At 33.8% G+C, this 12,628-nt stretch overlaps 1 protein-coding gene and 1 long non-coding RNA gene across 3 annotated transcripts in view; one reads left to right on the forward strand and one right to left on the reverse strand.

The window, feature by feature from the left end:
* Positions 1-6,743, reverse strand: part of LOC128248554 (uncharacterized) — a 50,812-nt gene extending 44,069 nt beyond the window's left edge. The window contains exon 1 of the long non-coding RNA XR_008264727.1: positions 6,619-6,743. This is a non-coding gene — a long non-coding RNA (uncharacterized LOC128248554). The remainder of the gene's footprint in view (positions 1-6,618) is intronic.
* LOC106880872 (E3 ubiquitin-protein ligase RNF38) overlaps positions 1-12,628 on the forward strand; it is a 269,382-nt gene that overhangs the window by 83,623 nt on the left and 173,131 nt on the right. For both annotated transcript variants that reach the window (XM_052969997.1, XM_052969998.1), the window contains one exon: positions 6,715-6,803. In XM_052969997.1, coding sequence (XP_052825957.1) covers positions 6,715-6,803 — 89 coding nt within the window. The remainder of the gene's footprint in view (positions 1-6,714; positions 6,804-12,628) is intronic.

A 12,628-nucleotide genomic window follows, 5' to 3' on the forward strand; every position in this document is an offset into this window, starting at 1 on the left:
GATACAGGTGCATTAAATGTAAACAATCAGCACCACCACCACCACCACCCCACCTCCAGTTAAAAACCTGTTCTTTTTGCTTTATATCTTCAAATACATTGGAATCCAAAAACCTAAAGGATATCACGTAGTTACCTAACTAAAGTGTAATTCAATTCAGTTTATTGTATGCAAGTTTTATAACGAACTGGTTTTGATATAATTGTTAAAGTTTATCTTTTGATCATACATTTTCTGCCTTTTTTTTTTTCTTTAATAAAAACAAGTTTGATTATGTTTAATTTGCTCCTCTCCCCTCCATTGCATATTTAATCCAGTATAATAACCCCAAAAGTTAACAAATGAAAACTGAACGAAATTTTTCTTTATATGTGCAGTTAGTGTTTAGATGTATTTTCCATTAGTGCTTAAATACCTAAATGAAACTTTTTTTTGTTTTGTTTATGTACTCAGGTGTGGGAAAATACTTTAATCTGCAGTTTGTTTTTCTTGTAATTGCTTTTGATTTTTGTCTAACCTGTAATTATAACTTACTCTGCTTAGAGATATTGATGAGAGGTAGACTGCATACTTAATATCCAAATGGTTTACTGCAAATGCACACATACAAATATGTATTTATGTGTAGGTGTAGCTGTGTGGTAAGAAGTTTGCTTCCCAACCATGTGATCTAGAGTTCAGTTCCATTTAATGGCACCTTGGGCAAGTATCATTTAATATAGCCCCAAGCTGACCAAAGCCATGTGTGGGTGTGTATATGTATGCATATATGTGTGTATGTATATATGTATGTGTGCATGTATGTATATATGCGTGTGTGCGTGTGCTACCATCTTATCACCTTGACTTTATTTAATAGTTGTAAATGAGTATCACTGTTATACAAGCAGTGTCCTTTGGTTTTAGCCTGCTGCATAAATATATCTGATTATGGTGAAATATTACCTTATTTCAAAATAGGTGAAAGTTAGTGTTAAGAACAGCTTTCAGCCACAGAAACCATGAAACTTTGCCAGTGCAGACACTGGAACACAGCACTGTCCTTTGACCCTCCCCAAGATACAAGAAAACCTGCTTCAACACATAAGTTCACTTCAAGAATCTTGGAAACCAAATACAAACACCAAATATATATATTATTTTTCTGTTAGCATAAATTTTAATTTAATTTGGTTCATATTACCTAAAAGGATGTAAAAGCATTTTATCAAATGAAAATAGAGAAAAAAAAATCATTAATTAAAATGTAAGCAGTTAAAATTTTCGCCTCGGAGTTCAATGCTGGGTTACACTGACATTTTAACACAACCTACTCCATCTCTACTGCAGCCCACATAAAAAAAAAAATACCCCAAAAAGCACTTTTTGTAGTTTTATAAGAGCAGATTACTGATGCATATTTCTTATTAAAATCATCTTTTATCCAAGAACATCACGACTATTTTGGCATTCATAAATGCTTTAGATTTCTTTTTAACTTATAAGTTAAGTCTGTACCAATCAGAATGACTGGTGCCAAGTCTAGAGAGAACACCGAACAGAGAATTTTTGTTGTGTTCCATTAATGTTTACAGAAACATCTCCAAAATATCTAGTCAGGTTTTTGTCCTGATCAAAAACAATGGCTTTTTAGATATAAGCTATAGGTGCTTATTTTTAAGAACTTAGCTAGAAATTTTCCAATTGCTGACAGTTATTCTCAGCATTTGTATTTTGGTTTGATTCTAAAAAGTTATACTTAATTCTTTACATATTCTCCCTGAACATAGACCAACCCAATATTTCATATCAAAGACAGAATTACATCACCTTCCTTTGATGTTTGAAGAAATGTTTTTAAACATTGGATGAATGTCATGTAATACTTTTTTTGTAAGGTTTTATCTGAGAATGTTTTTCTATCTTCTATCATAATTCAATATAAAATATCTACAACAATTTGACACACACATGCCTTCCTTTGTCCATTAATGTTTTTAACTAGCTATGACAGGCATGAGCTTAACCCCATACATGGTGGTTATACTTCAGTAAAATACATATTAAAATATTTGCCCTGCTGCTCTTTCCCAACTGCAGTCTGAAGATTTGCTTGTATGATATATTTGTATACTATATTATTGAAATGCATCAAAAATTTTTCGAAAAAAAGATAAAGCTTTAAAAATAAACTTCAAATGTTTTTAACTAACTATGACAGCCATAAACTTAACCCATAAATGGTGGTTAGATTTTTCAGTGAATATGTGTTAAAATACTTTACTGGCTGTCCTTTTCCATCTGCAGCATGTAGTGTTGTTGTAATATATCTGCATGCATTATATATTTCTATACTAATTGGTGCAGACATGGTTGTGTGGTGAGAAGCTTAACTCCCAACCACATGGTTATGGGTTCAGTCTCATTCTGTGGCACCTTGGACAAGTGTCTTCTTTAGCCTCAGGCCAACCAAAATGTTGTGAGTGGATTTGGTAGATGGAAACTGAAAGAAACCCATTGTGTGTGTGTGTGTGTGTGTGTGTGTTTGTGTATGTATAATGTATGTATATATTGATGTATGTATCTGTGTTTGCCTCCCATCCCCACTTGATAAATGGTGTTGGTGTGTTTCCATCTCTGTAACTTAGTGGTTCAGCAAAAGAGACCGATAGAATAAGTACTACGCTTTAAAAAAAAAGTCATGTTGTCGATTCCTTCAAGACGGTGCCCCAGCATGGCCGCAGTCAAATGACTGAAACAAGTAAAAGATAAAAGATATAACCAAAATACATTAAAATTAAAGAAAAATCAAAAAAAAAAAAAAATGGAAACTTCAGAATTCATTGTTTAGCTATAGCTTAATAATTTCAATATTGAAAAATGTTAAAGTTTTCGAGCAACTTGGATAATTTGTATTTCGATAATTATTATTTTCTGTAGTTTCTAAAATGGTGAGAGTATTTATATTAAAAAAAGATGTGAAACTTTTTTTTTTATCACTCTTGACTAATTTCTATCAAACAAAAAAAAAAAAAAAATGCAGCTGAAATTCGTAACTTGAGTTCAGGCTCAACGTGTGCTTGATCTAATCAATCCTCGTTTAACTTCTGTTTAAAAAAAAAAAAAAGAATATTTGGTACAATTATCAGTATAACACCTGCCAACTTAATTTGGAAAAATTACAACATTTCCATTACTTAGTTCATCACATTGTCATTATCATCATCATCATATTGTCATCATCACCATCATTAACATCATTATTATTGTCATCATCATCATCATCATCAGCATCATTATCATCATCATCACCATTGTACTTATTTCTTTTAATATCCATTTTCCCATGGTTACTGACATCAAATGGAGCCAGTTCATGGCTGTTATGAGCTGAAGCAAGAACGTTGAAACAAAATTTGTTATTGTCATTGTTAAATAACATTTAGTCATCTCTAGCAACACAAACCAGTGACTTCGAAGATAGCCAATTGAATATTTTGAAATGGCTTGCAGGACTAACTCTTTGAAAAAACCATGCTTTTGTCTGATTTAATATAATTTTGTATGCACCAGTGAGTTGCTGTGTAGCAATAGATCAATCTTAATCAAGCAGACCTATAATCAAAGGCATTCCAACTGTGACCATCCCTTTTTTTTTCTTTTAGGGATGTTTGGAATTGTATTATCTTATGTGTCATCATCATCATCCAGCGTTTTAAATCTGGGTTTTCTCCCCGTTAACAGGGTGGCCGGATCTACCTCAGTGCCATAGCAACCAAGGTAGGCAAGTGCAGCCCACCTCTGCATTTGGGCTGGCTGGCTGGTGCCCATTCTCCTTTGCTATCATGATGCTTTTTTGGAGCTGGATTTTCTACGGGGAGCATGCCCTTGCTTACTCCCAACCCCAGTTTCTAGACATGAGTGGTCCTGAGACCAAGGCCAAGGCCTCTACCATGAATTTGGTCCCACTGCATGGCATCTTGGGCAAGTGTTTTCTACTATAACCCTGGGCTGACCAAAGCCTTGCGAGTGGATTTGGTAGATAGAAACTGAAAGAAGCACATTGTGCGTGTGTGTGAGTGCGCCCATGTCTTGACTTTGTTGTTTGTAAGCAAGTACCACTGCCAAACAACCTAGATTGTTTGTTTCCGATTTTCTGTGAAAAACCTGGCCATAGGGAAATATTATCTTGCTTAGAAACAGGTGAGTGTTGGTGAGAGGAATGCTATATGGCCTTAAAAAATCTGCCTCAACAAATTCCATCTGACCAATGCTAGCATAGAAAAGTGTGCATTAAATGATGATGATGATAATCCTAATAGATGAATATATAGAATTTCAAAGGCATCAAAGATGCAAATTCCTTAATTTAGATTTTGAAAGTCTGTAAAACTACTAAATGGAATATTTCCTAACTTCTATTCAAAACTCTACAGACTCATATAAGAAAATGTTGAAAGAAAAATGAATTGAAAACTGAGTTTACTTAAAAGTTTTATTTTTTTATTAAAAATCTTCCACACCAATTATTGGTATCGAAGACGATGGAGTCATTCGCATTAAGCATTACTGTTTATTGTTGTTACCATTCCATCCTGTCTGGCGAGGATAAATGAGTTTTAATGTAGAATGTCAGAGTGTTGTTTTGTCACCATTTACTACTGTTTGGTGTTTGCATTGATGGAACCGTAATATATAATCAGTTGTGTTTTCTTCAATTTAACTTCACCAACACACCACCACCACCACCACCACCACCACTACCACCACCACCACCACTGCCATTCACCATCATAACCATTATCATCACCACCATCACAATCTTTGCCATTTTCAACATGTTGTTGTTAACTTGAGAAGAACTTCTTATGTAAAATTGTAACATTAACTTGTGCAAGAGAGCCACTTTAAGCAGAAAATTGCACTGTTTAAAGGATCTGGAGATGGTAAATATTTACATCACATGCAAGTGAAATGTTTACCTTCAGAAAGTTTGCAGAGATAAAATCAATTTATTATGTAATTTCTTCATTTTACAAGTAAACCTTAAACCAGTATGCCTGTGTAAACATTTCAGTCTCTTCAATTTAAATTTGATTCTGCATCTCTTATGCCTCAAATTATGTAACTGATTGGTATACTTGGTCCCGTTTGTAACCTTTCAAATTCAATTTCTTCTACTTGAATAGAAATTTTCTGGAGACGCAATAACCAAAGGGGTAAACTATCAGCTTCTATCCTATCGCTATTTCCCATTAAAAACCTTCCAATCGCCGTCTCCTTAGTTGAAGTTGAAAATTGCGGGTAGTGTAGTTGGGTATATAATACATCTCTGTCAAACTGACTTGTGGTTTGGAAGGTGGGTTTTTTTTTTTTTTTTCTCTTTGAATTATCTTTATATTTCATTTACAGAAAGAGGGAGTAGAAAAGGGTTTCCAGCTTCTATGATCTTAACTTTCTGCCATGTCTATCAAAATTGTCGATGTTCTCCTTGCTCAACGCTTTCTTTGTTAAAATTGTGAACTTAGGCGCAGGAGTGGCTGTGAGGTAAGAAGCTTGCTTCCCAACCACAAGGTTCTGGGTTCAGCTCCACTGCGTGGCACCTAGGGCAAGTGTCTTCTGCTATAGCCACAGGCCAACCAAAGCCTTGTGAGTGGATTTGGTAAACGGAAACTGAAAGAAGCTCTTCATATATATGTGTGTGTGTGTCTGTGCTTGCCCCACCACCACCACCACCCCTTGACAACCGATGATGGTGTGTTTACGTCCCCCATAACTAAGCGATTCAGCAAAAAAAACAGACCGATAGAATAAATACTAGGCTTACAAAAAATAAATCCTTGAGTCAGTTTGTTTGACTAAAGGCGGTGCTCCAGCATGGTTGCAGTCAAATGACTGAAACAAGTAAAAGAATAAAAGAAAGTGATCATCTTCTGTGGCAAAAGGGAATTTTTTGTTAAGAATTATTCAGTGCTGGGAAGGAAAAAATTATAAATGGTCACACACATATTTAAGCAACTTCCTCTGTTTCAACTTAAACTAGGTATGGTCGTGTGGTTAGGAAGCTTGCTTCCCAACCATGTGGCCTTGGGTCCAGTCTCGCTGCATGGTACCTTGAGCAAATGTCTTCTGCTCTAGCCCCAGGCTAACTGAGATAGAAACTGAGAGAAGCCCATTTTATGTAGTGGTGTGTGTGTGTGTGAATACCCTTGTCTAGACATTATGACTATCATTGCCATACAAACAAGATTGTTCATTTCCAATAATCTGTGAAAAACATGTCTGGGGAAATATTTACTTGAAAATAGGTAAAAATAATCTTTTCTACTCTAGGCACAAGGCCTGAAATTTTTGTGGAGGGGGCCAGTCAATTAGATCGACCCCAGTACGCAACTGGTACCTATGCCAGCATGAAAAAGTGGATTCTAAATGATGATGATTAATCTTCACTTATATGAAAATTTGCGTTTCCTTTACATATATTTTGTTGCTTTCTTCAATAATTGTACATATTATTTTAGCTCTGTCTTTTCACAAGCAGATGATATTTACCCAACATTTCAAATTTTAAATATAATTGTGTTGTCTTTACAAACAAGGGTTATGAAAGTAGAATATAGAATTTTATTTTGTATTTACCTGTTTATTTTTTTCTATTAAGTTTCTTCTTTATAAAGTTTTGTAATTTTAAAAAAAGCAACTAATAACAATCATCTTTTTGGTTTCTGATTCCAGACAGTCACCATGGCAGTTTTAGTGGTCCAGGTATTCAACATCCATCCTCATTTTATTCAAGTGTCATTACAGAAGATTCTGGCAGAAAAGTAAGGTTTTTTTTCCAAATTCATTTCCAACGTGTTAAAATTTTGTAGTTGTTATACTAATAGCTTTACAGAAGACACCTGTTTTCAGTTAATTTATTCTCCATACTTTCCCTCTTAATTATAAAGTATTACCCACATACACATCCTGGAGTCTTAATTTAATAGCTTTGCATGAATAAATCCAGCAATCAGTAATTAGCACCGCAGTTAAATTTTACTATTGAAACTTGCTTTGATTATGTCACCAGACTTATACCAATTTATCAGGTTCTCTGAATTATTATTCACACAAATTCAGCTCATCTGGTGACTGGTGACAACTTGCTTTACTGTGCCAATAATACCCATATGTTTCCAATGGTAAATTTCATTAATTTTCTTATTACTGGAGCCATATGTTTCCATGTACAGCTTTTGAATATTTGTCAATTATTTGCTTGATTGACTGCATTTGAAATTTCGTGCTAGTATCAGACACCAATACTTCGAAAATATATAAATATATATATATTTACACACACACACACACACACACACACAGTTCTGAGTAAACATTCTGAGATGACAAATGCTCAGCCAATAGGAAAGCAAAGCATTTAATATTCTCTTTTGTATTTTAACACACAGCTTATATACTTACACGTAAACTAACAAACAAGCTTACAATAACATGCACACTTTTAAGTAATTAACAAAAATATTTTTTATAGCCAACTGTCGGAACACTAGAAACAAACTATGCAACAGTTTGTTTCTGTTTTTATGCTGTCATGTGTTCCTCATTAAAATTGCAACTGAATATTAAACAGAACAAGAACAGCTTACACCTAATTTAATTAAATGTTTATTTTTCTTATTAATCAGAAGGTATTGCCTTAACTCTTGCCTTACTTGTGGATGCAAAAATCTACCCAAATACAAATACCCGAATGTTACCTTGACATTAATAAGTAGTCCTTTTGGATGCATTAGTATTGTTTTAAAAGATGGAATTTGAGGCTTTCATCATCATCTAAATAGACTTGGTTTCATATTCAAGACAACAAAATTATTTTGCAATTTTCCTTTATTTTTTATCGTTTACTTGTTCCAACCATTGAACTGTGGCCATGCTGGGGTACTGCATTAAAGGGTTTAGTCAAGTAGATCAACCCCAGTACTTTTTTTTTTTTAGTTGAGAGATCTTATAAGTAACTTGGTGGCCTTGCTGATACCAGTGCCATGCAAAAAGCACCACAAGATACTCTGTAAAGTGATTAGCATTAGGAAGGGCATCCAGCCGTAGAAACCATGCCATAGCTGACATTGGAGTTGGGTGCAGTCCTCTAGCTCACCAGCTCTTGTCGAACCATCCAACCCATGCCAGCATGGAGAAAATGATGTTAAATGATGTTGACAAGGGGACTTGTTCTATTGGTTACGTTTGCCTAACTTCTAAGTTATGGGTGATGTAAACAAACTAACACCTGTTGTCAAGTGGTAAGGGGCCAAGCACAAACACCGAGAAAAATACATACACAGACACACACACACACACGTTTATGACAGGCTTCCACACAGTTTCCATCTACCAAATTCACTCACAGGGCTTTAGTTGACTCAGGGCTATAGTAGAAAACACCTGCCCAATGTGCCACATAGTAGAACTGAACCTGAAACCATGTGCTTACAAAGCAAGCTTCTTAACCACACAGCCATACCTGATTTTTTTTTTATTACCAATTAACAATTTATAAACTCATAATACTTAAATAATATTTCTGAGTTAGTGGTATATAACTGACCTAAATTTTGTTGTGCCTTGGGAAGGTCATTATGTCTATAGTAACACATGCACTGGTTCAATACCACTTCTTTATTGTTAGCGAATTTGTTAAATATCTAACCAACTAACTAATTGATCATTTAATGTGTTGGTTAAACACTCAGTTAGCTGTTTGTTAGTCAAAGTTCTTTCACCACAGTTCGTTATCTTTTCAATGACTTAGTGACTTCCCCTGTCACTCCAGAGTCTGTTTTTAACTAAGTTTATCAAAGTCAATCTAACAATAAAACTGTGTTTGGCTTGACAACACAATGAAGTTGTCCGCATTACCATTATTTCAAGAGCCTAGGATTCAGTTTCAAACTCGAGAAAGCAAAAGTATTTTGCAATGTTTCTTCAATTATTTTGTTTGTATTATTATTACTTAGGTAATATAGGTGCAGGTAAAAGCAGCAAGCAGGTGGCAAAATTGTGAGCATGCCAGGCAAAATGCTTAGCAGTATATTGTCTCTTTACGTTCTGAGTTCAAATTTCGCTGAGGTCGATGTTGCCTTTCATCCTTTTGGGGGTCAATAAATTAAGTACCAGTTGCATACTGAGGTCAATCTAATCAACTGGCCCCCTCCCCAAAAATTTTGGGCCTTGTGCCTAGATTAGAAAAGAATATCTGCACATACACTTTCCACCGAGGTCGACTTTACCTTTCATCCTTTCGAGGTCAATAAATTAAGTACCAGTTGCATACTCAGGTCGTTAAAAAATTATGTGAAATAAATCAGTCACACTTCTACAGTACACAAAATATTTTAACAATATTTTTTTTATGAATAGAAAAATTATTATTTCTAAATCTCTCAACAGTACTCTAGAATAAAGATTATTTGCTAACACAATGTGGCAGTCCTGGTTAGGACAGTAACATTTGTCATAACCAGGACTCTCACACTATGTTGGCAAATATTCTTTACAATATTTTTTTATACAATTCCTAATAATATTTAATTATAAAAATATAATGGGATTTTTTTAAAACTTCAAATGGCTACAGGAGTAAAATGGGAATCAAAGGAGACCCACAGGCAAAAAATGGTTGAGACCCACTAGTCTAGCTGAAAGTAGTTGTTGCTAATAAGGAAAAAGGTGTTACTAATGAACAAAAAGGTGTTACTAATAAACCTGCTTACAATGATGCTCCCATACAGAAACTTTTAAGCAATTAACAAAAATGTATTTCATAGCCAACTGCTAGAACAATAAAAACTATGCAACAGTTTTTTTGTTTTTTTTCCCTCATGTGTTCATCATTAAAATTGTGACTGAATGTTAAACAAAACAGCTTACACCTGAATTAATAGGCATTTTTCCTTTCGTGTTTTATTGTTAATCAGAACGTATTGCCTTAGCTTTTGTCTTAACAATAATGACTACATCCTTGTTAGCTATTTTACTATTGTTTAAAAAGATTGGGACTGGAATTTGAGACTTTCATCATTTAATAGATTCATTTTGAAATTCTCCCCTAAAATTGCTGGCCTTGTGCCAAAATTTGAAACCAATATCCCATGTTAGTTTATATTCCAACACCACCTTAGTAATCCTTTCCACTATAGACACAAGGCCTGAAATTTTGGGGTAGGAGGCTTATTGATTACATTGACCCCAGTGCTCAACTGGTACTTAATTCATTGACCCCCAAAAGTCAACCTTGGTGAAATTTGAATTCAGAACATGAAGAGGGGCAAAATGCCGTGAAGCATTTCACTCAGTAAGCTAATGATTCTGCTCACTCACTGCTTTAATAATAACAACAAAGTTATTTTATGAAATTCTTTGTCATTTTCAAAAATAATTAAAACCAACAGAAGCATGGTAACAAAAAGGTTAAAAGGAATTGGTTTACCCAGGTTCAAAATTGTTGTTTGGGTGAAACTGGCCTGCTTGAAACAACAAAAATACAAATAGAATAGTCCATAATGGTCAGTTAAATTTCCTTCTTGTAAATAAAGGAATATTAACAAGCAACTTCCATTTTCTCAAGACTGAAAATTGAAAATTATTTGAGGTTTTCTTTCTGTATGTAAGCTGCATAATGTACTCAAACTATGTTTTAAATAATTACTCTGTATCACACAGGGAATGAACAGGTTTTATCAAGATTTCTTTAATTATTTTATATTTTGACAAGTTGTTTTATTTATTTATTAGTTATTCTATTTTCGATGTTGTGCTTGGTGACAAACTAAGTGGTCTTACTCCCTAGAGACAAGCAAAATAAATACAAATTTCTTTGCAGCTGAGCATTTTCTTTGCATGTCACTTTGGTGTTGATTAACAAGAAGCTGATGTGCTGAGTTAATAACTGTCCTTTCTTTGGCAGCTTAGGAATTCTTCATTTAAACATTAATTTTCACAAATAGATTTGGCTTTTTTCTCATATACAGTTTTTTAAAATATATTTTTTCCTTAAAATTTTCATTGCAATCATGGTAGTAATCTATTTTTTTCTTGTCTTTTTAAATCTCCTATTCAGTTATTTATTATATTTTTTTTTTGTTTAAACCTAAATTTAAATTGCATTTACAAATACATTATTTGAGAATTGGGTATGGGACAAAATAAAAGTAATTCAAATTTGTAACCCATAAGGAATTCCTCATATTCACTTGAGGAATCCATGTTCACTCAGATAATGGCTGCAACTTTTAGTTGCAGTCGTTATTTGGGAAAGTTAAGGCAGTGCCAATGTACTAGTATGGTGGAACATCTGAATATGAACATCTTCTTTTTCTCTTTTATAAGATCTGCAGTTAACAATATCCCTTGATTTAAAAACAAAAGTACAGTTCAGAAATCTTCTTAATAAAACCAGCATTTAAACCGGCCATATCTGGCTTATTTATATTCAGATCTGGCCTCTCACACTTGTTTTATGTTCAATCTGGCCAGATCCAGCTTCTCACGCCTACTCAACAATTTCTAAAAATAAACATTCACATTATCAAAATCTTGAATCTACAAGATAATGTATGATTAATTCAAAACAATGGGAATAAATAAGCAATTACATTTGACAGAGTAATTGGAAAGCTAAAGTGTTCAACTCATATTGTTACTATGAATAATGATACTATGTAAAGAGAAAAGTTTGGTCTATCAGAAGGAATAGGTGTGTTGTTTCTGCTGAAAGGGAATTATCGCAGTTTAATCAACCCATTGATTATTTCACATTCTTTCCAGTTGTTTTACATTTCTTTTAGCCTTTTTTTTAAAGTATTCGAACACTAAGTTCTGCATTGATTATCTTTCTTTGTGTTGGTCTCCTTGGCTGTTTTCCTCTTTCCTGTCATTATATATATATATATATATATATATATATATATATATATATATATATATATATATATATAGTAATAATATTAGGGAATAAAAATTTATTCCAACCTTACAGGCAAAAATCGGTATAATATTACGCCGGGTTTCATAATATATAATATATATCTATATAACTAATTCAGAGACGAACCACCACTCTACAACTCAGTCAACTCAGAACCCGTCCAAATCCATGCTGTGAGGCATATACCATATTAATATTTATCTAAGATTTTAATCTAAAATTTTTAAATTTAAATAATATGTCATATAAATATATCCTACTAGCAGAAATACCCAGGTTAAAGAGAATAATGAAATCTAAAAACGCCGTCTAGACTACGCAACCCTCAACTGTTAGTAGCTACGATACCATATTTCTACATTAATAACTCTCCAATCCATGCCAGCATGTAACATAGACATTAAGTGGAATGCCAGTCTCTCATCTAGGAGGGCCTTGAAATCAATGTTACCAACTGGGGACTATGTGTGTCGTAGTGATAATAAAAAGACCCAAAGGAGGTCTGCAACGAAATAATTTTACTCAACACTTTGCAAGTGAATCAGTGGAGGCAAAGATGCGTCTCATTTACTTGACAATTTATGCACCACATTGCAGAAATCACAATGAAAGTATATCTGAAAGGGTAGTCTTACACTGTTGTACCGTTGAATTACAAATAAC

Source organism: Octopus bimaculoides, chromosome 8 (genome assembly GCF_001194135.2).
Source record: "Octopus bimaculoides isolate UCB-OBI-ISO-001 chromosome 8, ASM119413v2, whole genome shotgun sequence".
Lineage (NCBI taxonomy): Eukaryota > Metazoa > Mollusca > Cephalopoda > Octopoda > Octopodidae > Octopus > Octopus bimaculoides.